Below are 25,618 nucleotides of genomic sequence, written 5' to 3' on the forward strand. Positions count from 1 at the left end.
GGGGGGGGCCTCCTGGCTGGCCGACGGGGCCGTTTGGCTGGGCTTTGGGGGTCTTATGGCGAGCGCCCCGCCGACCCGTTAGTGCTGGTGGGCTGTGTGACGGCGGTGCTCGCCTCAGCCGACGAGCTGAAATACACCGGGGAGTCGGGCGGGAATTGAGCCTGGATATGAAAAAAGTTCCCCCCGGCCCGGCTTCTCACCCGGTATACTCGCCTCCCACACGGGAACTGAAATCTGCGAGCCGGGAGCGAGGCTTCTATCGGCCAAATGACCGGTCACGACCACAGGGGAAATTTTAAAGTCTTAAAAATGGCACAAAAACGGAAAACATTTCCTTCATACTTTGGGAGAAATTTTGGCGCGCGACTACCGCAGGGTGTCGCAATACAATAAAAATAAGGGATTAGAAGGCAAGAGAGTAATTTTCGTAATGTTATTTTCTTCAAATCTAATTTAGTTAAAACGCAACGTCGGACTCGTTTGCGTCAACTCCACGAGCTGCACCGCCACACCGTACGGGCAGAACGGCCTCCGCCGGGGAGCCCCGCGAGACCGCGCCAACGACCAGGGCGGGACCAACGCGTACAGTACTGGGCGAGGCCGGCGAGGCCGGCGAGGCCGGCGAGGCCGGCGAGGCCGGTGTCTGGGCACGGCTGGCACATGCAGCGGTGCGTACGTGGAGAAGGTACTCACGCGCTGTATGGACAGAAGGAGGTCGGCGAGGCGTCCGAGCCGCGACCCCCGCCCGCACCTGGCCCTGCGCGCCGCCGGGCCGGGGGGAGGGGAGGGCCGCGAGCGCTGCGAGGACGAGAGGGCGCCGCCGAACAGGCACCGCAGCTGCGATCACCAAAGTCACCTTCTTGGCGACCTCACAGAGTCACAGCACCGCAGCGACACGCGGCGGTGGTCCGGGGGGCGGGGCGCGGGCGGACACCACGTGGATCCCGGCTGCCGCGAGAGGCAGCTCGTCGCGGGGGTGCCTGTCTGGCCCGTGTCGGGGGGCGGCCAGCGAGGCGCTCAGGTCCTCCGCTACCCCGTGCTGGAGCGGCACTGCCACCGCGAGTCTCCGCCGGGGTTGGGCCGGTGCCGCGCGCAGGCCGCTGCCCCCCTCCCTCCACCGTATCCCCCGGCGCGATGGACACGCACGTGATGAAGGGCCGTGGGTGGATATGTGTGATAGGACGGCCGCTGGCTGTCACTCCGACACCAGCACAGGGACGAGTTCTCTCCCCCCGCCCCCCCCACCCCCCAATTCTCGGCCGAGTTTTGACAACAACAAAAACGAGCAGAGTAGGAGTAGGAAATATTTCACACGTGAATGAATTTACAGTAATCTTTTATTTCAGTTTTATCCTTGCCACTGATCTGGATGATGGGGATGAGGGTCAAACCTCGGAAGGCGTGTCACCGTCGTCGCGTTTTGTCGCCCCCTCCCCCTCCCCAATGCCAGATCCTTCGGGGGACGATAAACCAACTCGGCGACGTGGTCTCCCCCAACAAAGGGGGCGAGGGCGCGGCGGCGTGGGGTGACTCGGGTTGATCAAGAAGAAGGGTTGGTTGCGTCCGGAGTGGAGTGGCAATGGTGAGCTACGCCTACCGAGCCCCCACCCCTCTCCTCAACCCTTTACCCCTCCTCTACACACCTTGGCACGTTCGTACGTTCGTTGCTCCTGCCTTCACGCCCCCACCCCCACCCCCTACCCGGATTCAGACAAAAACGATCAAAAAAGAGGGATACAGTCGTCTTGTAAAGTTGGTTCACTAAATGTAGACACCAAGGCAGGCCAGTCCCTATTGTGAGTACAATGGATCCCTATTCTACTCACAATAGGGACTGGCCTGCCGTGGTGTCTACATTTAGTGAACCAACTTTACACCGCGTCCGCGTAGTCGTTGGCGACTTCTGTGTTCTAACAGGAACAGCAGGCGCTGTTTTAAGTCGGGCTAGTGCAGGGGTCGATTTACTGAGGGTTGCCTAATTTTCAGGCGGTTTGTAGATCAAATTGCCTACCTGTTAGGCGGCCCTGACACAGTACTGACCCACCACACGCCACACGGAGTACTCGTGGAGTACTGTTTCTGAGGCCAGGTAGGCCTCCACTGTCGGAGTTCCACAAAAAGAGACGGGTGAAACGGCGACACGTTTGATTATTTTTATTTCCACTGAAAAATGTTTGTCCCGAGAAAATTTTTGATTTGATTTGAACCACTTCTTGCACTTTTAGCATGCTACTAACTAAACCACCTAACCGAACCGACTCAAGTAGATAGATGCTGACGGTTTCAATTTTAATTCAAAACGAAGTGAAGCTGCCGCTCCACGCACAAGCCTGTAAATAAAAAAAAAATCCCTCTACATTCATCACCAATGTCAGGAAGATCTACGCATCTTCACCGAGTATACCGCAGTGACACATTTAACCGATTAGGAATTTTGTGTTTGAAATTTTGTTCCAATTTTAAGTTTGATCGAATGATTTGAAATTACCCTGAGTTATCCATATTGCAATTTTTCGCTCCAATGTTGTCACCCTGTTGAGTCAACAGCCAATCAGCGCACGGCTTGGCTTGAGGAACCGCGTCCCGCATCGCCGACTGTTAACCCCAGCCTAGCCACCAACTAGCTGTTGTTGTTTTGTTATCATATGGCATAAATCAAGTTGTCTGTCAGCCCGAGGTAACAAAAGTTCGATTATGTTTCTTATAGCTGTAAGAATATTTTCAAACGCTGTAGTCATCTATTGGAAATTCTGCGTATAATCCCACTCCAAAAATAAGACAGACAATGTTAGCGCGACCCACCCTGCGCACGAAGCTAGAATTGAAGTGACATAACCTCATCCAATGCCCTATTTTTGTTTCATTTCAGTTCAAAGGGTCAAAATTTGCCTGCATTGCTAAATTTGTGTTCCATTTGGTGAAAAGATATTCTATGTGTTTTCAAGGATGAAAGAAGATACATTGGAACTTGCTGACTGCATTGGGGAGAGTGAGGACAGAGAAGCAAAACCCAGTTCTTCACCTATCATGACAGACTCAGGAGATACTGGAAAATGCCCTCTAAAAAGAACCTACTCGTCAGATGACGAAGATCAGAGACCAGTCAAGTTTCCAAGGATTAGCTCACCCTCTGCCGAAAGTGTTTTTCCATCTGTTGAACACAGTGATGTCAAAACTGTGATAACAGATTGTCAAAATACTTTGAATGATCCGGACCCTGAAGCTGGATGCTCCAAAGATTATGTGGCATATAATTCTGAAGCATCTCTTGAAGTAGGAGACCACAAGGATCCCCTCACAACAGACAGTCAAAATAGCAAACAAGATGCCGATGAAGAGTCTACTTTGCCTGTTGAGTTGATGAATTTATCAGATGATGTGTTGCTAATCATCATGTCAAATCTGAAACCAACTGATCTACAAAATCTCAGCTCGTATGTATCATCTTCACCTACCTTTCTATTGTGTCTGTTGCTTTTCCTAATTAGTGCATTTTATGTCAGTTGTTGCCAGCGCCTTTGTCGAGTAGCAAGTGATTGGAGCTTGTGGATGGATGTGGATTTTAGACCTCACAAATTGCTTGAGGGTCAGCTGCAACGATTCTTACCGTTTTTTAGTGATACTACAGAGAAAATAGTAACCAGGGGCTTTGTTGCGAGTAAACCTATGCCTCGTTGGAGAACAGAATGCTTATCAAGTGAATTATTGTCTTCAATTGCCACTGAATGTCCAAACTTACGCACATTTATAGCTGAAGAACATTGCATTGATGCTAATAAGGTAAATGTGATACAGACTCATTTCCTTTTCTCTTGAATTTTGTTATACTCCAATTTTGAAAGCAACTTAATATAAATAATTACCTTTCTTTGCAGATTAAGATATCAGCTTTTCCTTCGGGAATTGAACATCTCTCTTTGAAGGCTTGTGAAATTATCAATCCTCCAACAGAGTCCTCTTATTTCAACAGTATATGTCGATATCTTCCACATTTGAAGGTAATAATTTTTTTCCTGCTTTGAAAGTATGTTGTTTTTGTTTTCTTGAAGTTAGTTTCAATACCTCTTGGTTCAAGGTTTTGGAACTAACTGATTGCAAGTGGCTTCCCCCTCACTCCATCATGGCTCTAAGTAAGCTGAAACATCTTGAGGAGCTTCATCTGGATGGCTGTTCTTTAATCAAGGACTGCATAGCTTATGCCAGTTTGGCATTCAACTTGGGTTTTTCACAGCTTAAGGTACGGCTTTCTTGTTCCTTTTACCAGTCTCTGTGATCTCACTATTTCTCAAACCTTTAAATTGTTTAAAATACTGAGTGTGACAGGTGTGCCGTATATTCATTTTATCTTTCAGGTTCTAGACCTGAGACGAACTGGTGTTTCTGACAGTGAACTGTCTTGTCTAAACCGTTCCAATCGCCTTACCCATCTTTATCTGGAGTACCCTTACAGTAATGGTATTGATAATAATGAAAATGGAGCCCCTCGAGCTTGTCATCTTCCTGGAATCATCAGTGATCTAGGGTTGAGATCACTAGTTATTTCAGACAAACCACATGTATTGTTTAACAATGCTCAGTTTGGTATTGTCAGTGAAGAAATTCATGTGATGGCTCCCTTAAAAGACAGGGTACTGTTTAAATTAGTTTTTTCTTTCTCTCTCTTAGCCGTATGTTATATTTTCAGTTTCTCTCATCTAATCTATCTTTTTTTTTCTCTAGGTTTCCCTTTGCAAACTCCATACACTTGTAGCAAGAAATTTCAAGCTCGTCACAGATGCTACACTAAATGAACTTCATTTTGCTCAGAGTTTGCGTTATTTGGACCTTAAGGGAACTCAAATCACACACCATGGTGCAGAAACATTCCGATCTTCAAGACCTGATGTCACTCTCATCACAAGTTATGATGATGAGTTTACATAATGTGTTTGTGATATTTTACTAACTAAAATTTTGAGATGTTATTATGATCCGTGATACTGCTTAATCCTCTATGTTGTAATTGGAATAATTGATCAGCATGAGAAGATTATCAGCCCTCTTTATTTTCTTTCTTTCATTAGCTGTTTGTTCCATTTCTAAAAATTTATGTGATTTTTAATTATGCATGTAATATTGAATGGTTTTATGAAATATGCATGGCTACAAGTATCACTTGACGAGACACCTTTATTTGGTATACAAGCAAATATTCGCCCGAGTTACCAAGTTGCTGCTTCAATAGCACAACTAATTTGAGATGTTTAAGCCCCTGAACATCTCTCTTCCTGCATACCTGACTATTGAGTTCAGTACTCAAAATATTAAAAATAATATTTTTCTCTTCTCAATTAATTTTTCATTGCACATCATTTATGTAGCCTGTCTAAACATATACAATAAGCAGGTACTCATTTGGAAAGTCAAATCAAGTTCTCCCTTCAGGTGACTTTCTGTGTTTTCTGTAAATATCTAAAACTATCTACACTCATTTGAATATTTTTACCTGGTGATTTTTACCTGACCTTGTGCTTCTTATTATTATTATTAAATTTGAATTCCATCTGCAAATTTCTCAAGATTCATCTTCATCCCTCTATATTCCATGACATGCTACATGGATGAGACTTTATTTCAGCTGTTATTGTAAACATGTTTGTGTGTTTTTGTGTGTTTTTGTGAAGTTTAGTGTGTATATAGTGTCTCAAAACACATCTAAAACGGAATGTAGCTTGTATTCTGTTTAAAGGTATGAGAATGCTTCTTTCATAGATTGCTGTTACAATTTTTTTCACTGTTCTATGACCCTTATTTCCCACACTAGATTTTGTTTCTAGGAAGTTCCTTTATGAATTGTCATGTTTTAACTCCTGACGTTTTCTCTCCTCTTTCAATTGTTTCATAAATCATACTTTGTTTAAAAGCGAAGACTGCTTGTTGGTTAGTGCAAAATTGTGTGGACTTCAAAAAATTCTCCTGACAGTTGTGTGAGGAATGTTCACAAGTGCTTCAGCACTCATTTTAAAGACTTAAGTTATGTACATCATTTCCATTTTGTCAAATTTATAGGACTTAAGTGATAAAACTTCTAAAATGTTAACAGGGTAGCTCAATGTGTTTGTTACATCTGGCATCACCTTGCAGACTAGAAGTAAGCTTGTACTATGTGTGGAAGTGTGTTTGGATCAATTCAGCTTTAAAATACAGCTATAAAAGTATTTTTTTTTCCATGTAGAAACAGTTGAGCACATGTCAAAATCGCATCAGATATTTTTCATGAAAGATGTCTTTTGTAGTGTAAATTTTATGCATTCTGTTGGACCTCTTTAGGAAAAATTCTTTAACATGTTATGTGTAGAAGTCATTTCCCTCTTATTGGAGAGCCTCACTGGGGAACAAATATTTTCAATGAAAAGAAATGCTGATATGTTATATCTACATTTCATATGATTATCAATTCAGAGTGCTACATCTATAAAAGCACTGTAACATTGTTTGTTTGTTTGTTTTGTCCCAGAGTGTGTAGTGAGAGGTAGAGAGTTATTGGTTGATTGATGTTATATGTACAGGCAGGAGTTGATATTCAATGAAGAGCTTGTGATAACGACTATCATTATTATCATCATGTATCATCAAAATTTTGAAAGGCATCCCGCCTTCTTTCTATAAAACAGTAATTTAATGTTGAAGTAGCAATACCTTGTATCTGCAACAGTTCTGTGATGTAACTTTTGTTGTTTTTCTTGAATCATTAATATGCATTTGTCAGACGTATATCTACATATATATATTCTATATATATATTTGATGCATTATGTGCATTGTTTTCTTTTTCTTTATTGTTTTCTTTTGTAAAAGTTCATATACCTTCTGTTAATTTCCTTATTTATTGTAATTTAGAAACACATGAAAACTCTTATTTATTTTTGATTCAATGTTCAGAGATTACCTGATTTCTGCTTTGTTGGATGGATTGTTTGGTAAAAAAAAAAAAAAGTCTAAAATACTTAATGGGACGGTTGTTGACGTACTGTATTGTACTTAAAACGACTTGAAACTAAGGAATGGTAAAGCACTGCATTTAGGTACAGGTCATAAAAGCAAAAGCAAATCTATCTGTTATATGGGCAAAAATTTCATTTCGTTTGATAACCATCAAACTACAATTGTATAATGTCAGGAAAAGTGAAGCTTAAGAGCTTCTCGCATTTAGAAAGTTTGCTGACCTTCATTGCTCTATGTAGTAAACTAGATTTTGACCATAGAAGAACTCTCAGCCACGTTCCTAAACTTGGCAAATTTTAGAGTTGAAAGCCATGCATTAGAATTTGGGCATGACAACAGTGGTTGTGTTCTTATAAATGAGTGCTGCGCTATCACTGCCAAGCCTCTTTTTTTATTAAAAAATTAAAATCTAATTCAATGGGCTGCTCATGTATTACACCATGGTATTCATGCCTAGAGACGTGTCATAGTTTTTACACTTTCCAGAGAAGAAAATTTGGTTAACATTAATGAGATTTATTTTAGGCCATTTGTGACGTATGAAGGATGTGAAAGTGATTAGCATTAACACAGAGAACTAAATCTTACAGGGTTTAGCAATCGTTGCTTGCATAAAATATGTCATGTTGTTTGTGAGCGTAGTTATTTACTGACAGTGCATTACAACATAACAGATTTGGTGATTTTTCTGAGCAATATTTTATGTACTATAGTGTAAGGGCACACATGTTATGTAGTATAATTTTAGCAATCAATGTCATACTGCATTGACCGATATGAAAGGGAAAAAATGTTACATCTTAAGGTTTGTTTTTAAGTGGCTTTACTGTAGTGTGCAATAGTTATGGCCATCAGAGATGTATTTTTTAGTTAAAGCCCTTCATATCTGATAAATAAATGCAAAAGTTTTGGCTTGTATAAGGATGATTAATGTAATTTGGAATTTTCATTTCCAAACACTCACCTTAATAATGTGAGTTGAATTTTAGCAAAATAGGACCCATAAGGTGCTTGGAACTTTTACAAGAATGAACATCTCTCAATAAGTAAAAGTCTCAAAACTTTCTGTTATTTAAATTAAAAAAGATACATATTGTTTGTAAGTCTAGATATACTGAAAGTATCAAAATGCACTTTTTGAACTTTGTCAAGTTGCTAGAACTCTGTAGACATTATATTTTACTTAGGTGATATCTGCTAAAATTGTTCTCACATCTAACATCAGGTTCAGTCCATTTATTAAATCTTTCAAGATTGCTCCACACATGTTGTCATCACTTGGCTCTTCTCTAACATTTCATTTTCAACTCTCCAACAAAGTGCTACATTAGCTTCAACACTATTTTCTATCAGGAGTTTTTACAATCCCATGAAGGCTATGTTAGTTGTGTATGTGGTTATGATGTTCATTGAGTATTTCAATGGAGGGGTTGTATTAATTAATGATGAAAGACATTAGCATCTTACATTACATACCCGCGCACTGATGCTGTTTAACTAATCTGCCGCTTTTTATATGTATATTTGCAAATGCAGAGTTCTCTCTTCCTCCAAGGAAGAATAAAAGTCCTCAAAAGAACTGTGCATAGTTCTACACTGCTCTTTAAGGATATATACTTTGCCTTATCTACTTAAAACTCGTCGCGAACTCTTGTAAAACGCACAGATGCTTCCATATTTTGAACATTCCTCTCTGAAAGGGCGAGAGCAGACCAGAAGTGGGCTCTGTGTCCGAGAAGGCCGCGTCCCTTCAGAAGGCGACCGTTTTGGGAGAACTCGATGAATTCGAGCTCCTCGCTCTCCACCGGCTTCCACGGGAAAGTGTACCGCTCGTCGCCTGGAGGAGTTGGGTTTCTGGTCCAAGAGGATAAGATTCAAATTTAGGAAAATAACTCAACCGCGACCGACTTAAGGTTGGCCTGTCGATGGGTGGTCATTCCCCTGCCCTCGACCTTTCCTTACCCGGTTATGGCGAAGTTCAGGAGGAGGTCGATGAACTTCTTCGACGCGCCGGCGTCTGCGGCGTCCTGGTCGACGCCCATGGGGAACAGGTGGAACAACTCGTCGCCGTGCACCACTCCCAGTCGCTGGGCGTACGCCTCGGCGGCGCTGTGCTGGCCTCGATGGCTGAGGAGGTACAAGAAGGCCGGAGCGGTAGCGGGGAGGTAGGCGGCGTGCAGCCTCATGGCCTCGTCCAAGCTTGACAGGACCACGCCGTCAGTGAACATCTGCGACGGGCAGTGAGAGTCAGCAGTGTATGCGCACACCTCCCGTTACTTCACCCTGTGAGGAGAGGGTAAGTGCCTTCAAGGGTTCCTTCTGGGGGAGGGCACGTACGTTGGACAAGTCGTAGATGTTTTCGCGCGTCAAGTTGTTGGCCCCGAAGTAGAATTCTCGAATTTCCTGCATGATCTCTGGGAGGTCTTCGGGCCGGGCGGTGTCGTTGAACCCGAAGCATACCGGGGCCATGACGTTCAGGTTGGCATCGATGGCCTCGAGCTGTTTCGAACCTTGGATTGCGGCTGCGATTCGATCAGAAGAGCGAGGTATGTGTTATCCTCAAATGAAATTTCTTTGAATTCGTTGACGAATGAATCCATGCAAATGGTCACACAGGCTCACCTGCCCAAAGGCCGCCCTCGTTGATGTTGAGCCCAGCCAGCCAGGGCACGTCCAGGGCCAGTCCGCTGGTTATGGTGTCGATGGGGTGCATGTCGAGGAAGGGCACGACCACCTGCCCCTCGTAGTGCTCGCCGCCCTCGACGACGGGCCCCCAGGTGACGAGCGGGCACAGGCCTTCGTCGCGGAGTTCAGACTCGTGCGCCACCAGGTCTCGTGCGGGCTTGTCCCGCAGGCAGGACAGCAGCTCGGCGGACTGCTTGGCCGTGCTGGCCTCGCCGACCGCGTCTCGGCAGCCCAGCTTGGCCCCCAGCCTCAGGGCCAGGCGGCGAGCCGCGGCGCCGGACTGGGGAAGGCCAGCCGTCAGCGCCGAGCCTCCCATGGACACGGCGCGGTGGAAGAGCCCTGTGACACAGTGTTGTAGGCGCGCACTTGTACCACTCGTTCCACTCCTCTGTTGAACACTCACCCCCGCTGCTGCGCGCCATCAAGTGGCAGTGCGTGCTGACGGCGCCGGCCGCGTGGCCCATCAGGGTCACCTTGTCGGGGTCGCCGCCGAGGGCCGCGATGTGCTCCCGCACCCAGCGCAGGGCCAGCTGCTGGTCCTTGAGTCCCCAGTTGCCGCTGGCGGCCGCGTCCCCGGTGCTGAGGAAGCCGAGCGCGCCCACGCGGTAGTTGAGCGTCACGAGCACCAGCTCCCTGTCGAGCAGGTACTCGGGGCCGTACGCGCCGCTGCCGCCCTCGTTGAAGGAGCCGAGCGCGCCGCCGTGCAGCCACACCAGCACGGGGAGAGCGGTGCCGTCCTGGGTACCGTTGGAGGGCTACGCAGGCGATGGAAGGAGTTCAAGTCACGCGTGACCTACGCCCATACGCGCGAGGGAGGGCGTCGCCTTACCTTGGGAGTGAACACGTTGAGGTAGAGACAGTCCTCGGAGCGCGTCATGCCCTGCGTCGTGGCGGCGTTCTCGTGCTGCATGCACACCGGCACGTCCTGCAGGGGCGGCGAGTCGCGCGCGCCCGTCCAGGCCTCGGCTGGGACCGGAGCCTGCACCACAAAGGAGCCCGTCAACAACACCGCTGCATTTGGCCTGAATCGGAGCCGGGCGTCTTGAGTACTCTACCTGGAACCGGAGGTCGCCGACGGGAGGCTTGGCGTAGGGCACGGCCGTGAAGGCGGCCACCCTCCTCCCCGCCTTGGTCGTCAGCCAGCGGCCGTTCAGCCAGCCCACGGACAGCTCGACCTCCGGGCCGTCAGCCTCCACCTCGGGCTCCATCTTGAGCTGCTTCTTGACAGTCTTGCCGCGCTTGGGCTCCTCCTTGGCCTGGGCGTCGGCGACGACGGCGGCCGCCACCAGCAACGCCAGCAGGAGCACGGACACCCTCATCGGACCGGCCATTGTATGTTCTGTTGTTCGACATTTCCACGTGTTATTTAGAAGAACTACCGGCTCATTCTGTTGCCACTGTACGTGGAGCTTCATAGTACAGCCCTATGGGGGTGCTGATCGCCGACGCGACGCACTGGGTCAACTTGACGCCATATCGCGCCTTGCATTCGGTCATGGTCACGGTCACGACCCTACCCTCGGTGCATCAGCGCAGTGTAGGAAGGTCTCCGCCGGTGTCGACATCTTCGTGTCCAGGGTCATGTCCATGTCCACGCACTACGTGGCGTGACGTGGCGGACCAAACCGGCAGTGTCCTAGCGAGCGCAATTTTTGCTCGGCGGACATTCCGTATTGCTCGTTACCGTACTTGCACACGAGTTAGCGGTCATTTTAACATTATTTAAAACCACATACAAAATGATTAACCTCTGGGTCTTGATATGCGTTAAAATACATTAGGGACGGTTACTTTCTTTAAAATTTTGGGAGCATGAAATCATGACTTTTCTTTAAAAGAGAATTTTTTTTAAAAATGACTTGTAAGTACTACTCACCAGGAAAGGGTAAATCCTTACAGCAAAGCCCAGCAGCAGTGTGGAGCCTTGGCGCGAGCAGAAGTGTGCTCCGCGCAGATTACAGACGAGAAAGGAGGGCTGATCTCTCTTACTTCGGCGTTACTTAAGTCAGCAAAATATTCAGGAAAGTTGCAGCAATAGCAGTTGACCTCGCCACGGTGTCAAAAGACCAATTGCCACGCGGTGCCACGCCAGTATTGATTCTCTGGGTTTCTTTCATTCCAAAAACAGACGATCGATACTTCAGGTATTTATTTCAAGAGAAGAAACCAATTGAAACCAATCCTAAATGGCTCTTCAATTTCTGCATTTACACGCGCATGAATTCAAACTGCCCCGCTAGAGTCGACCAAATATCGAAGCCCAGCTCGAAAACGAGTTGTCCAACTCAAGAAACTGCAAGTTTCTTTCCTATCGAGATAATTTTAGGAAAGGTCTTCGGATTTTCAAAATAACTGAACTAGTTTCTAAAAATAGATCTACACATTTCAAGTTGATTGAAGCAGCTTGCTTTGGATGTTTATCGACTTCTTCCACATCCACTTCAATCCTGTCAGTTGGTAAGCGCGTTTTTAAAAAAGTGACATTAAACAAAGCGGCACCAAAAAAAGTTCCTAGTCTGATTGGGGATTTATTGATGTACTTTGTTTACAAGGTCTGTCAAAAAGAAATTTTCTAGCTGAGGCCATGTCTGCTAAACGTGAAATTGATGAAGTTGAGGAGGCTGAAGAATCAGGAAGTGCCCCAAAACAAATCAAAGCGGACAGTAACGGAGGGAAAGCTAAATCAAAGAAAGTGAAGGATTCGGACGACGAGAACGGCGTTGGAAGCGAAGCGGAAGATGATGAAGACAAAAGTGACACCGAGAAAGAAGACGATATACCTTCAGTGCCGGTCGAAATACCAGAGAAAGAAAAAGGGGTAAGCTATGTTAGCTGTCTTTCCTCAGCTAGTGGGATTTAAATCGTATATTGTAGGTTATCCGCTGAACCCTAGGGCAATCGCCGGCCAAGTGGGCCGGCTGGGCGTCCCTTTCCATTCGTGCCTTAAGCCATTCCAGCTCTAATTTTATGACTCACAGGTACCCTGCAATCACATTTAAAATTGGTTTTGGTAATTAGCTAACATGCAGACCGTTCAAATGTGAAAGTTCAGAGCAACTTCTCTCTCCAATAAGTGTATCTTTGTTTGTCCCCCCTCCCCCCTCCCCTTGCTCTTGTCCTCATGTTTCCACTCTTATGATTTGTTACTCAAAAATTCCAGATTGCGTTCCATTTATGAAAGATTTTCGGTTGATTCTTCAGTTTAGTTTCATTCAGACCTAATTTCCTCAGCTTTCTTTTATTATTATTATTTTTTTTTCTATCTGGGACAGTTACACTTGAAATGAATCATTAATTAGTCTTGTTGTCACTGTTTATCCCAGTGTTCAGTAATATACTGCATTGTCACCAACCGTATCATATGCTTTGTGACCGTATTGTTGTCACTGCCAGGCATTTGGCCTTACGAACATGTATAGAAAGTCATTCTCACATACAATGAAATCTCTTGCAGAAAGTTCTGGGACCTGAGGGAACTGGAGTGGTCTTGATCTGCGGAGGTACCAACTGGGATGCAGCTGGACGTAAAACTGCACCAAAGGGATGCAAGAACTCAGGACCCAATCTATGGTCCCCTCACAGGTTTTTACCTCTTGCAAACATTCGTGTACGTCTCGTGGCATCTGGCCCCAATGCTGCTCATAGCATTGTGATAACTGAAGAAGGCAAAGCTTACAGCTTTGGTAATATATTTATATTCTTCCAATCATTTTTGTGTTATGTTTTTTTGTTTTGTTGTTTCAATGGTCTTTATGTAACTTTTTATATTAGGACGAAATGAGAAGGGACAGTTGGGTCATGGAGACGAAGTTCGTAGAGACACACCATTGATCATAGAATCTGTCAAAGATGAAGTTCTTGTTGGAGCAGCATGTGGCAGAAATCACACTCTTCTTCTTTCAGGTTGGACAAAAGATCAAACAAGGATACTAAATACTATAAAATGTAGTATGAATTTTTAACCATATCTATCTTTGAGTGTCTAAAGTATGCTCTTAAATTTTCAGTCAATGGAGAGGTATTTTCTATGGGAGACAATAAAAATGGTCAGTGTGGTGTGAAATCGTCCTCCCAAGCTACTGTTCCAACTGCAACTTCAGTAAGGCTAAACCACAATTATACACCTTACAGTATTCAGCCTCTTTTCTATATGTATTTCTTTTCCTTCTTTTTTTAAAGATCTCATATAAAGGAGCACCTATTGTCAAAGTTGGCTGTGGTGGTGAATTCAGCATAATATTGGATTGCAAAGGTGCTATGCATTCCTTTGGACTTCCGGAGTATGGGCAGCTTGGTAAATCAAATTCTTGCTTTAATTCACAATTTTGTGTACTACTTACTTTCTTTCCTCGTACTGATAAAATAACTTCTCTCTGCAGGTCACAATACAGATGGGAAGTACTTTGTTACGAGTACCAAGATGGGTTTTCATTGTGAGATGACTCCAAAGCGCATTGTATGCTTCATTGAAAGAACCAAGGATGGTAAAATCAAGCCAGTTGATGTTGATGAAATCAGAGATTTTTCATGTGGCACAAATCATACTGTATGTAATCTAATCTGATCTTTTTTGCTGTTATTTTAAGCATAATACATCCTGATTTTTCTAAAATTTTTGATTTTACAACAGTGTGCTATTGACTCTCGTAAGCGGCTATTCTCCTGGGGATTTGGTGGCATAGGCCGCTTGGGACATGCTGAGCAGAGGGATGAATTTGTGCCAAGACTCATCAAGTTCTTTGACTCTCAAAATAGAGGTGTTCGTAATGTTTGGTGTGGATCTTCCTACAGTCTTGCTATCAATGATTTTGGTAAGTGTGGGGTCATCTAGTTTTTAAAATTGTGCACCTAGGTACATCTTTCACACCTGGTTTGCTTTCCTTGTTTTGTAGGAGTTATGTATATGTTTGGACAAAATAAGCGCACTGGAGAGGCCAACATGTATCCAAAGCCAATCCAGGATCTGACTGGCTGGAATGTCCGATCTGTTGGAGTATCCAATACAAGTATTGTTGTTGCTGCTGATGATAGTGTAATTTCGTGGGGACCAAGTCCTACCTCCGGAGAACTGGTGAGGATTGTTTGATTTTCTATTTAATTTATTTTGCTTTTCTTGATTTTTCTCTACAAATGGTTCATTGGTTCTTCATGTGAACTGCACAGTGTGTTTTTCCAAAGGTTGCCTTAGCGGAGATTGAACTTTTAGATCGCTAATGGCATACTTTTGTTTCTTGTTGTGCGTAGTCATTGAACTGCGTTTTTAAGTTGCTTTTTTATCTAATCTAATTTAAAAAATGACACCTTTAGGTGCTTGGTATCAAAATCATCGCTATAGGGAAATCTTAATGTGCTTGGTATTAAAACTTAACTTATGTAATTTCTTTCTGTAGGGTCTTGGTGAAACTCGTAAATCAAGCACAACACCCATTGAAGTCAAAAGTTTCGATGGAATGTATATTGAACAGGTTACTTGTGGTATTGCACACACACTTTTCATCGTCCGAGACAAATCAGATGAAGACAAACAGAGAATTGAGTCTTTTGAAGGATATATGCCTGCTTAAACCAGTACAGGTAAATCGGATTGAATATTGCTAATCCCTGTAACTCTAAGATGATTATCTGGAGTACAATTTTACATGGTACTCATTATCCTTTATCCCTGTGGAAACAATTTTAAAAGTTACTTGTTTGTTCCAAATGAAACATTGTACCTTATGCTCTATATGTGTGGGTATGATTAAGGCTGCTTATCATTCAGTCAATTTTACTTACAATTTTTATTGTTGGTTGTTAATGAGCATGGTTAGCACATTTTACTGCTCCCTATTGTGATCATAGGGGCTATCTTTACAGTTTCTACAGTTTCAATAATTTATTTGTATATTGTCCTCTCACTAATGTGAGTCATATGCAGCTTCTATTTAGCGTATAGTTGTTGTATCTCTCCCCCAAGCCAAATGTAAACATTCATCCTTCAGATTCTAAAAATTCATGTTTTATTTCATCTTTTTGTTTTTTTGTTGGTCTAGTGTGGTTTTCTGCCTAGACTGTTAAGAAGCTTTATGAAATTGATTTAACTCTCTACTTATCTCCCCAACAATGCATTGTGTAATGAAGTTTTCTGTTTCTTATACTTAGTACAAATATTTTTTTCATTTTCCTCACTATAGTCTTGTATTTTATAGTGGATATAAGGATAGAGAATCAGTGTTCTGTTCTGGGCTTGGCATTCTAACTACAGTCTAACATTCATTTCCTAGTTGTTGTTTTTTTACATTTTTTTAATTCATCTATTCTTGTGATCTTATGTATTAATTGACTTTGTGATGTTAGTTCATGTCATTGTACACCATCAGTTTTGTGGTTTGTTAGGTAAAATATAAATTGCTGTCATTAGAGAGCAAATATTCCTAGGGGTACATGAAATTTAAAGGAAGCAATCAGCTATAAAGCTTCAGCATTTTTTAAATTGAGGAAATACAACATCATTAAAAGTGCTGGTTGTCAATGTGGAGTCAAAAGAGAGTTCGAGTAGTGTGGCTGGATTATTTGTTGGCTCTCATGCTGGTGTTGTTTGAACTCGTCCGGTTGGACTCAATGTGGCACAATGTGGCATTTTTTGCATTTTGCTGTCTGAAATCGCAATGAATATGGGCCGGATAACAGCATGAAGGACAGCCCAAGTTTACTTAATTGTTTTTAAAACTGAAAAAAACTTCATGCAATTTTGTGTCTGTAATATGCATTGTAGTACCACTCAAAGCACAATTTAATTTAATATTTCTCTAATATCAAAACATTGACTCTTTTGGATTAAGTTCTCCACAAGCCACAAAATTTTGGAACTACCATATACATTTTGAGAAAGCTGATGCAAACTATACAGACCTCCTCCCACGCTAATACTTCATTCAATTTCTTAAGTTTTAGAGCTGCCTTTTGTTCCAAATTGTGATAATGGGCTAACTTTTTTTATTTTAGAGACAACATATGTAATTTGATGTGATTTTTCTATTTATTTTTCCTATCATATTTTCTTCAGCGTAATTCTCTGGCATATCATCCATAGTTTACCTCAACATTCATTTCTACTTTTTGTTAGAACTTTCGTACTATTTCAGGGCACATCTGAGATAAATGGTCTGTGTGTCTGTAATTTATACCATAGCATAGTTGCTTTGCTTTCTAGCAAACTTTAGGTCACAAAATTATTTTACAATTTCTTATCTTGTGTGTTGTGTGCAGTTAAACTCTTATGATAGCTAATTGGTTGAGGTGCGACCCTACAATTAGTCTGGCTCTCTTACTTTTGAGAGGGTTTTTGTTTGCTACATGATTACATAGTATCCTTCCTTGTAAAGGTTAGTGTAAGTAATGTGTAGAGTACCTAGATTCATTCATTCTTTTTGTATCAGTATTAAATTAAAACTACTACCACTATTTGCTGTGGATAAAGATCTCAATGGGTGGTATTGTTCTTATTATCAATACTCCGAAAGAAAATTGACGTGTAAATGCAAATTGGACCATTTTATACAGCTAAAGAAAATGGTATTACATGATCGTGCTTAGCCTTACAAATTGATTGTACTGATCCCTTATACCGGTAATATTGGCTTTATATAAGTTGGACTTTGAACCACATCTACCTCTTATTCCTCATCAAGTAATATTGTTGTGTTTTATGGACTTTATGGATCTTGATCTGAAGGTTCAATGATTCAGTTTGGCTCTTTACTTGAGCTTGCCGCTCTAAAATAAATTCCATATGTATGAGGCTTCATACAGGTTACACATTAAGAAACATACAGGGTGTGCTCTCCATTATTCACTCCTCAGTATGTTGCTCAATGTGTAAACGTCCTTTAATTATTTTCCTGTGGCTGGGTGAAAATGTGGGCAACTTGCATAACATTAATTTTAAAATGGCTCATGGTTCTTGAGCTTACTTTGAAAGAAAGCTCCTTTTCTTTTTGTGTATACATCTTAATCTTGCCAACTCATGTATTATTTTCTATTTTATTCAGTAGTTTTAGATCAATCCTTCCTGTTTTCTTTTTACTACTCAAATGTTGTAAATAATGGTCCAATGAACACTTGTATGCATTTACCCTACTAATGTCTGTAATTTCATTCTTATATGTTCTGTAGACATAGGCTGTATTTTTTTATACTTTACCCTTGTGCAGTACTTAATGCATTATTGCAATATGCAACATATTTTGATACATGATGCTAAAATAATTAGCAATTTTTGGAGATATGGAAATATTAAACGAGACTTGGTTTTAAATAATCATACTGTTTTAATCAATTGCCTTTCTCTTGTCAATGGTACAGTATTATTTCATTTACTGGTACAAGTAGTTCATTTTGGAAGTAAATTTCTTTCAATTAATATTAAAAGGTTACAAAGCCTTCAATTGCTGGGTTTTCAAGTTTGACTTGACTACTTGCAAAGACAAATGTTCACGTTAAATTTCATACACGCTTCACTTCGGAAATTTATAAAATCAATTTATCAACAAACTTTGGTTTGTATTGTAATTAAAAGGTACTGCTAGGAGTTTTAAAGTATCCATTTCAGTCAAATGACCTGAACGATACAGTTCTAGTCCCTGATCCTAGTATTAATTGGGAAGTAATGATTGATAAGCCTCTTATATCGTTACTGCTGACATTTGCAAGTTCACTGAGAATTTCACTTGCTTTGTTAGGGCCGATACATTTTAAGTTCAGAATGTAAATAGAACTCACAATGATAGAAGATGCCATTAAAAAGCGGTCAAGCTCTGCATCAGCAAACTTCATCCTATGATGAGAGCAAATGTAAGTTTTTGTGGACCTTTGGTGGTGAAGGTTTACAGCTAGTGAGGTGAACTGAGAAGATCAATACCTTTCCTCTCGACTGTGCTCCCATCGGTTAGTAGCCATCCAAAAGAACCGCTTATATATCTCATCTCTTTGCAAGTACATATACTCTAAAACTTGGTCACACACTAAGAACAACTCACTAGTCTCATCCATCCACTTTTCCAATGCTTCCAAAAGAACTGTTATGTAGTCAAAAATTGAATAGATTGGTACCTGAAAAATGATGCAAAATCAGTAAAAACAATATACCATGGATCTTTAAACAAGAGGAAAGAGAATGGGAAAGAATAAAACCTTGTACCTTACACCCTAATGTGGAAAAAAGTCTGGTTTCTGACCGGCAAATGCTTCGCAAGTTAAAAGCATGTCCCCATTTTGAAAGGTATTCTTCAATATGCTTCGGGGATAGCGCCTGTAATGAAATAGCATATTGTTGGTAAAAGACATGTAAATAACATACATATCTATTATTCCTCCATAGTGGAAAGCACTAAACTGCAGACTGCAGGACAAATTTTGACGCAATTTGGATAGAACTCAGAACTCTCAATAATGCTTGCTTTTGAGATCGTTCTGCAACACGACGCCAATACTTCCTCTGTGAGCTGAGATCCGCTGAGCTTTCACATGAATACTGCCACACATCAGTAGTATGATTGATGACAAACCTGAATCAAATGCAAAGTAATCAAAAATTTGCATAGATTTACGTTGTTTTAAAATGCTGGTGATTTCAGAAAATACCTGTCAAAAATGTCAATGGCTAAGAATTTTACTTCTTTGGGGAGCTCAAACAAAGCGCAAATACTGAACACTATTTCAACTACCCGTGTCGGAGTTGATTGGAAAGGTAAAGCTCCTTCAGCAATGCATTCTTTCTTTCTTAGTGTATTTTGATCCTTCAAAGTAGAAATGAATTCCAAGAGATTCTCATCTAAATTATGACAAATTAATACAGTAATCGTGTTATAGTTAAAACTGCGCTACCCAGGGCCGTGATAAGGTCGTTAACCACATTTAACCATGGTAAATCAAAGTTGTGACACAAAATTTTGTTCCAAAGAAGACTTGCCGGTACCTACAGTCACATGCGGTACCTACCATATACATTTTTGGAGACAGATGATGGTTCTATCGGAAAAATGTTGTTGGCTGGTGTTACAAACTCAAAGTCCATTTTGATTGTTCAAATCTCTGGCTTTCAAAGTCAATTTTGTTTGGACACTACGCCTAACTCATGTGATTTTTTTTTCGTATTTGAGACGTCTCCTGTTTGAACGAAGCGAGGGGATGAGGGGATTGAGCGCGCGCACCTGTTCAACTGTTTCGTGCCAATAATAACGGTTGCTCTATTCGCCCCTCAATCCGCAACCCGCGAAGCGACAGCGACAGCTCTGCGGCGGCAGCTGATCACGGCATGCGTTTAGAAGTCACATTTCATGGATTTTAATAATTGTTTCAATATTTTACATTCTAAATTTATCTTCTGAATATAAATGGGCTTCTTTTACAGCGTTGTCAGTTGGCGGTGACGTTGTGTCAGTCAGTAGTTCGTGCTTCTTGACAAGCCTTCACGGTTAGAAAGAAATCAAGATGTGCGGGGGGAAATGTAATTTACTTACTTTGGCCGTCGCGAAATGTTGCGATGTTGAATGTTGCGATTATAAATGCAGCAAAGCTTAGTTTCTTGAATTTGTGTCAAAACCAAAATTTAAATCAACTGAAATGTCTTTTTACTATTGTGGTTGGAATGGCTGTGGCCAAGTTAGTGGCCATCCTATGATCATTAGTAAACCAGCAAAACTTTCTTTTGATGGCCCAATTGTCAATGTGTCATGCACTTGGTCTGTTCTAGCTGTGATTGCAGGTAATATATGAGTAAAATTCAGACTTCCGTTTGAACCAAATAAGAATAGCAAAATTCATAATGAACTCTTTATGCATGATGTTTCAGGCAAGTCAATGACGTTCATGGGTTTTGTAGAAAACAATATAAATGTCCGAAGGGAAATTTTTCTCAGCAATAGCGCTCAACCTATCCATGTAAGATTTGAAACTTTTTTATGCATTAAACCACTTATCTCTACATGATGTAACATGATTGCTAAATGTTTTTCTTTCAGCTGTCTAGCTGTCAAAGCCGCACATTGGTTGCATGTTCCAAAGGGAACTGCTATGACTACAGTCCAGAAAGCAATACATTACGGCAACTCGTTAAGTTCACAACATCTGAATTAGACCCCGAGGTAGAAATGAGACGTTTTCCTTTATTGAATCTGGTTTCCTTTCGAGCGAAACTGAGTCCTAATTCACTATCTGATCTTTTCTTTAGGAATCAGCTTCTGTTGATAATAGTTCAATTATCAAAGTTTCTTGCAGTGACTATGGATGTTTAGCTCTTTCAAAATCAGGTATTTTGATAGAATGTGGTTTTATACAAATAGAGAGTAGTTTGCCATTTTTTAAAACTAAATTTGTTCTACTCTTTCTCTGATAGGAAGAGTTTTCACTATCCCATCACCTTTAGTCTTACCAGGCTTAGTTGTTACTGATATTGCTTGTGGCAATGAGCACTATGCACTCTTGACTAAATGTGGCTTAGTCTATACTTGGGGAAGTGGCAGGTACTGAGGAACTATTGATTCCTAATATCTTGAGTCCCATGTGACCATCCATCAGGTCATATTGCATGGTAATTGGGACCGCTTGAGACTCAAGGTGTTAAGTGTTTCTGAAAAAAATTCCAATTTCATCATTGCAAAACTTAAATTGTCTATCATAGCATGCATAATTTTTATTTTTCAAGTCGAGGCCAACTTGGTCATGGGGATCTTGAACCAGAAGAGAAGCCCCGTCTTGTGGAAGCTCTGGCTGGAATGCAAGTGTGTTGCATCAGCGTAGGTGCTTGGCACAATGCTGCAGTAACATCAAGTGGTGATCTGTATACTTGGGGCTGGGGTACTGATGGTCAGCTTGGAATTGATGACAGTGTTACGGACGATGACCATGACCATAGACCTACAGGTATATGTATTTTGTATTATGATAACCCTCATGATTGCTTTTGTCATTATTACTCAATATTTGTTGTATTGATTGTAGCCTCAAAGAAGCTGAAAACCGATGCCCAGGTTTCAGTGGTGAGTTTTCCCTGACCTTTTTTTATCTCAGAGTAGATAAAGAAGTTTTTTAAAAGTTCTAATTCTTTACGAAACTTTATCTGCTGCAAGGTATGAAGTGTTTATTTCTTTCTTCAGTTACAGGAAAGGAATGAGAAGTATCGAGGAATAGTGTTGGGGTGTCCTTCTCCGGTTGACACTAGTGCAGATGTGACTGCTGTCAGCTGCGGCTCACGACACACTGTTGTATTACTTGGTTAGTATATTTAAATTGTCATCATTTTCCCTTTATAATTCTATGCATTGTTTTATTTAAATCATATGTAATGCTTACAGTTGATGGCACTATATGGGGTTGTGGATGGAATGCTTATGGTCAACTTGCCTGCCCTCCCGAAGAATGCATTAGAAGTATTTATTTAAGGCAAATTTTTATACCTGATTTTAAAGGGAAAATATCAAATGTGCAATGTGGAGGGTGGAATTCTTGTTTTATTGTTTAATTAAAGGTTTACTCAAACATGTTGCACTAATTTTGTTGTAATAGGAGAGCAGCATAGCACCAAACCTAGGGGAGAAAGGCAGGATGAAGGACGGCACGTTTGAGTCTCAGTATAGTAGAAGAGGATGAGGACCCATCTTACACTTTTAGGTAGGTGAGGGAGATTAAAAACATTACCGCAGCAAATGTATGTTGTTTGGGCCATACATTCTGTTTGTACTGTTAGTTTTACCTACCTTTTCTCACAAAGTATTAGGCACTGAGCCTTTTTATGTAGTAGAAGGTACATTCCTGAAATGTATTTTTTCTTCTTATACAAAAATGTCGGTACAATTCAGTCAGAACAAAATGTGCCAATCTTCTCGATAGTATACATTTTTCGCTCAATGTGATGGGAGGGTTGAGAAAGCCTTAGGGGGGTTGCTCGATTGGAGAATTCCGATCGGTCACTTCGTATCGCCGGCGTACACCACTCTGGGCAACCAGTGGGGCCGGCGGGCGCGAGTCGCGAGGGAGGAGTCGTTTCATAGTGTCAGGGATTGATGGTCTTATGGCGCGAGGCATGAGGGCGCCGTGGACAATGGCACGGCACGGCACGGCATGGGCATGGCCATGGACAAGGATGGTGAGGGCACGCCTGCCGTCTTCCAGCCGGGCCGAGTGAGACAAAAGGCTTAGGCGGAGGCGTCCCCATGCGGAGGGAATGACAAACAGACGACGTATTCGCGGCCCCCCTCTATCTTTGGTCGCGTTTCTCTGACGAGTTTTTTCCCCTCATCGCAAACCTAACTTGTATGTATATATGTATATTTTAACACGATTTTGTGTGTGTCTAACTTAATCTTGAGAATAACTTTGTGAACGAATCGATGCTCACCTGATGTGTTAAACAACTGTGCCCAAAAGTTATCTAGACACGAAAGAGTCGCAAAGATGAAAGAAAGAAAGAAACAAACATCAGTGCTTTGGTAGTTTTTGTGCCTTTGCAAAGGCACCAAACTCTTAACGTTTTCATTGTGCCTGCACTGAGTTGTCCTTGTCTGCTCCGTAGCCCGTCGTCGGGCGAGCCGCGGCGCGACCGCCCGTGAGGTAGGCAGCCCAACTAACGCCTGAGTGTTCGGCCTCCCGGTCTGGTGGGGTGATAGTGGCGGGCGCAGGCCGGCTGCCGGTGAGTCAGTTCTGTAAGTACCCCCTCCCGGTATAAACCCTGTTGGTATCTAAGGTACAAATTATCTCGGGTAATAAATATACCACATAGAGGCCTCGTTAAATGTGTACCATGCGATTAGAGAAGACACCCAGAACGGTTATCTGGATCAAACTTGCCCTGATTAAATGTTCAAACCTTTAAAGAGTTCAGACTTGACAAGTTGTGCACTTTGAATTGTCCGACTTGGCAGTTGTCGTCCTAAAAGTGTTCAACGCCTCTGTTGAAGACTTCCCGCGGAGGAAATGTTCAAAAAAAGAGTCATGAACATGACAAGTTACTTATCAGTGCAGGCGTACGCTTACGTATGCGTGACTATGAAATAAGTACTTTACGGCAGTTGCCGTCCTTTGAAAACAGTTCTAGGACATGCACTCTTCATGATTTTGGTTTGGCCTTGCCGACTGGCTTTGGAGGTCCTGTAAGGTGGGAGACGAGTTGGAAGCTAAAAACAAAGGTGGGGATTTGGAAAAGAGAGGGGAATAGGGGGGCGGGAGGGGGTCGGGTGAAGGGAGATGAGATGATGGACCAGGAAATGACACGAAGCCTTTTCACCTCTCATGAGCAGGTCCACACAATCCCGTCATTATACGTGCTCATAATCACTTTGGCGGCCCCGGTGCATTGAAAGGCATTCGTCCTGGCCCTTGTTGTGCCAACTCGCGGACCCGCTCGGCCCTGAGGGATTGGGGGTGGGGGGGTCCTAAACCCCCCCCCCAAACCCTTCCAGCTTCTGCGGTTATTGGCTTCAAGTTGAGGCGCGGGCGGTGGTGGAAAAAGAAGGGGGGGGGGGCGATGCTTTTGACACTCACGGAAAATGAAATGAATTTTCGGGGGGGACGCGATGAGTGTGGCACAATGTGAGGCAGGAGGGAAGTAAAAAATATAAAGGGAGGAAGGGGGGGGGGGTAACCGGAGGGAACGAAATTAAAAGCGTGGCGCGGCGTCTTTCGCTGCCTGGCGCAGCAGTAGTGTCGGCCCGGGCGGCTGTTGTCGAGAGATGCAAATTGCAAACGCGCGGACTTGTCACGCTCACGTCGCATCGACGAACACATTGGTGCGTCAAAATGACCCATCTCTTTAGTACTTGCTTTTTGTTTTCAGTTATTGGCCCCTGCTTTGATTTTGGGGGTGAGGGGTCGGGGCAATACTTTCGCGGGACACCCATAGCACATGGGCTGGTTTCGCACTATATTGCCCATGTTGTTCCTGTGGTGACACTAGGCTGCACTGGCCTGGTAGGACCGCGTGTCGTATATTATGTCCTCTGGATCTGCACGTGCGTTTTGCCGGCCTTCCTCGCGCGCCAAATTTGACGGCGGCCCTTACTACACTGCGGGTACGGCTCCATTACGCCCCGAACCTAAAACGTCGCATCCCGAACATTCCCGAACCGGTCCTCGTCCCGGCCCTCCTCGCCCGCCTGCACGCCCCGCCGCCCGCTCCACAACAACGAAAACGAAATGCAGCGAAAACTGCATCGGCCCGACAAAAGAAAACGAAAACGAAAACGAAACAAAAAAATAAAAAGAGGAGGAACAGACACAAAATATATATATGGTGCACTGGGTCAGACCAGAGGGGGGGAATTATTTTGGGCTGGGCTGGCCGACACGAGGGGGGCCGCCGCCGCGCCGGCTGGTCCTGGGCTGGAAGGGGCGACAAAACGAGCAAGACGAGTCCTCGCCGAAACGAAATAAGGCGAGTAATAAAAATGCCCGGCGAATGCAGTCTGCAAAAGTGCAAGTGCGGGCGAGCGGGCCCAACCCAACGGCCTGTGGGGAGACAAAGGACTGCAGCACACGGCCCTTGGCGTGGCCCTGGCGTGGCCCTGCCGAACCGCGCTGCAAAAAAAAAAGAGGAAGTATAATAATGGAGTGCAGGAAGTGCATGCAAGATTGAGGTGAGCGGGCGGCCGGGCCCGGCCAGGCTGCGGAGTCATGTCACTTTCGGTTTCAGGAACCCGCTCGCTTCCCTCCTCCAAGTCAATGTTTGCGACGCGCGGGTCGGTCGGTGTCCTCTTTCGCTCGCCTAAACGTTTTGGACACTGTGCCTCAGATAAGCCCAAGAGGTTCATTTTGATAAGCGGCGCAATGCGAGACGCGCGGGGTGGCCGTCGGCGGTCGTCTCGTTGTGATTCACGCCGTCGTCGACTCGTCCCCTTGTCGCGCCAATGTGCAACGAGACACTGCGGCGTGGCGTGGCGTGGCGGTGCGCTGGGACGGGAGGGTTGGGGGCCTTACG

The 25,618-nt window shown here is 43.4% G+C and overlaps 5 protein-coding genes and 1 long non-coding RNA gene across 11 annotated transcripts in view; 3 read left to right on the forward strand and 3 right to left on the reverse strand.

Moving 5' to 3' along the window:
• LOC127748830 (uncharacterized) overlaps positions 1–1,049 on the reverse strand; it is a 27,096-nt gene extending 26,047 nt beyond the window's left edge. The window contains exon 1 of the long non-coding RNA XR_008010795.1: positions 694–1,049. This is a non-coding gene — a long non-coding RNA (uncharacterized LOC127748830). The remainder of the gene's footprint in view (positions 1–693) is intronic.
• Positions 1,050–2,580: 1,531 nt separating this feature from the next.
• On the forward strand, positions 2,581–8,248 carry LOC113204927 (uncharacterized). 4 transcript variants are annotated; one of them, XM_026420309.2, is made up of 7 exons: positions 2,581–2,677; positions 2,946–3,434; positions 3,504–3,780; positions 3,876–3,998; positions 4,076–4,237; positions 4,353–4,628; positions 4,720–8,248. In XM_026420309.2, the coding sequence occupies exons 2-7, from the start codon at positions 2,947–2,949 to the stop codon at positions 4,921–4,923; spliced, it is 1,530 nt and encodes a 509-aa protein (XP_026276094.1). In that variant the 5' UTR covers positions 2,581–2,677; position 2,946; the 3' UTR covers positions 4,924–8,248. The 4 variants fall into 4 exon arrangements, with proteins under 4 accessions (XP_026276094.1, XP_026276095.1, XP_026276096.1 ...); XM_026420310.2 differs by having other exon boundaries at positions 2,589–2,677; positions 2,870–3,434; XM_026420311.2 differs by lacking the exon at positions 2,581–2,677 and adding an exon at positions 2,688–2,709.
• On the reverse strand, positions 8,206–11,664 carry LOC113204928 (venom carboxylesterase-6-like). The gene is made up of 8 exons (XM_026420312.2): positions 11,546–11,664; positions 10,725–11,008; positions 10,499–10,648; positions 10,073–10,424; positions 9,607–10,008; positions 9,322–9,506; positions 8,947–9,212; positions 8,206–8,838 (listed from the first exon to the last, which is right to left on the reverse strand). The coding sequence occupies exons 2-8, from the start codon at positions 10,998–11,000 to the stop codon at positions 8,616–8,618; spliced, it is 1,854 nt and encodes a 617-aa protein (XP_026276097.1). The 5' UTR covers positions 11,001–11,008; positions 11,546–11,664; the 3' UTR covers positions 8,206–8,615.
• A 485-nt stretch (positions 11,665–12,149) lies between these two features.
• On the forward strand, positions 12,150–17,968 carry LOC113204940 (protein RCC2 homolog). The gene is made up of 9 exons (XM_026420328.2): positions 12,150–12,487; positions 13,124–13,352; positions 13,441–13,572; positions 13,677–13,768; positions 13,849–13,963; positions 14,049–14,215; positions 14,300–14,480; positions 14,562–14,740; positions 15,060–17,968. The coding sequence occupies exons 1-9, from the start codon at positions 12,254–12,256 to the stop codon at positions 15,231–15,233; spliced, it is 1,503 nt and encodes a 500-aa protein (XP_026276113.1). The 5' UTR covers positions 12,150–12,253; the 3' UTR covers positions 15,234–17,968.
• Positions 17,969–17,994: 26 nt separating this feature from the next.
• LOC113204941 (uncharacterized) lies at positions 17,995–19,911 on the reverse strand. Its single transcript, XM_026420329.2, has 6 exons — positions 19,648–19,911; positions 19,291–19,480; positions 19,043–19,214; positions 18,848–18,958; positions 18,569–18,759; positions 17,995–18,484 (listed from the first exon to the last, which is right to left on the reverse strand). The coding sequence occupies exons 1-6, from the start codon at positions 19,721–19,723 to the stop codon at positions 18,256–18,258; spliced, it is 969 nt and encodes a 322-aa protein (XP_026276114.1). The 5' UTR covers positions 19,724–19,911; the 3' UTR covers positions 17,995–18,255.
• A 23-nt stretch (positions 19,912–19,934) lies between these two features.
• LOC113204936 (RCC1 domain-containing protein 1) lies at positions 19,935–22,317 on the forward strand. 3 transcript variants are annotated; one of them, XM_052263868.1, is made up of 10 exons: positions 19,935–19,975; positions 20,060–20,413; positions 20,501–20,589; positions 20,670–20,792; positions 20,879–20,957; positions 21,044–21,170; positions 21,353–21,570; positions 21,649–21,686; positions 21,804–21,921; positions 22,002–22,189. In XM_052263868.1, the coding sequence occupies exons 2-10, from the start codon at positions 20,272–20,274 to the stop codon at positions 22,166–22,168; spliced, it is 1,101 nt and encodes a 366-aa protein (XP_052119828.1). In that variant the 5' UTR covers positions 19,935–19,975; positions 20,060–20,271; the 3' UTR covers positions 22,169–22,189. The 3 variants fall into 3 exon arrangements, with proteins under 3 accessions (XP_052119828.1, XP_052119829.1, XP_026276109.2); XM_052263869.1 differs by adding an exon at positions 22,213–22,317 and having other exon boundaries at positions 19,948–20,413; positions 22,002–22,089; XM_026420324.2 differs by having other exon boundaries at positions 19,948–20,413.
• The last annotated feature ends 3,301 nt before the right edge of the window (positions 22,318–25,618 follow it).

The sequence above is a fragment of the Frankliniella occidentalis genome, unplaced genomic scaffold (assembly GCF_000697945.3).
Source record: "Frankliniella occidentalis isolate FOCC.00 unplaced genomic scaffold, Focc_3.1 Scaffold14, whole genome shotgun sequence".
Classification (NCBI taxonomy): Eukaryota; Metazoa; Arthropoda; class Insecta; order Thysanoptera; family Thripidae; genus Frankliniella; species Frankliniella occidentalis.

What these genes read in the sequence shown, in the direction of transcription:
- LOC113204928 (XM_026420312.2), bottom strand. Translation starts at nt 11,000, where the DNA reads ATGGCCGGTCCGATGAGGGTGTCCGTGCTCCTGCTGGCGTTGCTGGTG. An exon ending in ACATCTACGACTTGTCCAAC is followed by an intron (nt 9,213 to 9,321) that starts GTACGTGCCCTC and finishes TGCCCGTCGCAG; the next exon opens with ATGTTCACTGACGGCGTGGT. An exon ending in CTGAACTTCGCCATAACCGG is followed by an intron (nt 8,839 to 8,946) that starts GTAAGGAAAGGT and finishes CTCTTGGACCAG; the next exon opens with AAACCCAACTCCTCCAGGCG.
- LOC113204927 (XM_026420309.2), top strand. Translation starts at nt 2,947, where the DNA reads ATGAAAGAAGATACATTGGAACTTGCTGACTGCATTGGGGAGAGTGAG. An exon ending in GATCTACAAAATCTCAGCTC is followed by an intron (nt 3,435 to 3,503) that starts GTATGTATCATC and finishes ATTTTATGTCAG; the next exon opens with TTGTTGCCAGCGCCTTTGTC. An exon ending in ATTGCATTGATGCTAATAAG is followed by an intron (nt 3,781 to 3,875) that starts GTAAATGTGATA and finishes CTTTCTTTGCAG; the next exon opens with ATTAAGATATCAGCTTTTCC.
- LOC113204941 (XM_026420329.2), bottom strand. Translation starts at nt 19,723, where the DNA reads ATGGACTTTGAGTTTGTAACACCAGCCAACAACATTTTTCCGATAGAA. An exon ending in GCCATTGACATTTTTGACAG is followed by an intron (nt 19,215 to 19,290) that starts GTATTTTCTGAA and finishes CATTTGATTCAG; the next exon opens with GTTTGTCATCAATCATACTA. An exon ending in GAGCACAGTCGAGAGGAAAG is followed by an intron (nt 18,485 to 18,568) that starts GTATTGATCTTC and finishes CTCTCATCATAG; the next exon opens with GATGAAGTTTGCTGATGCAG.
- LOC113204936 (XM_052263868.1), top strand. Translation starts at nt 20,272, where the DNA reads ATGTCTTTTTACTATTGTGGTTGGAATGGCTGTGGCCAAGTTAGTGGC. An exon ending in TTTAGCTCTTTCAAAATCAG is followed by an intron (nt 20,958 to 21,043) that starts GTATTTTGATAG and finishes TTTCTCTGATAG; the next exon opens with GAAGAGTTTTCACTATCCCA. An exon ending in CCATGACCATAGACCTACAG is followed by an intron (nt 21,571 to 21,648) that starts GTATATGTATTT and finishes TATTGATTGTAG; the next exon opens with CCTCAAAGAAGCTGAAAACC.
- LOC113204940 (XM_026420328.2), top strand. Translation starts at nt 12,254, where the DNA reads ATGTCTGCTAAACGTGAAATTGATGAAGTTGAGGAGGCTGAAGAATCA. An exon ending in CATGTGGCACAAATCATACT is followed by an intron (nt 14,216 to 14,299) that starts GTATGTAATCTA and finishes ATTTTACAACAG; the next exon opens with TGTGCTATTGACTCTCGTAA. An exon ending in TCTTGCTATCAATGATTTTG is followed by an intron (nt 14,481 to 14,561) that starts GTAAGTGTGGGG and finishes CTTGTTTTGTAG; the next exon opens with GAGTTATGTATATGTTTGGA.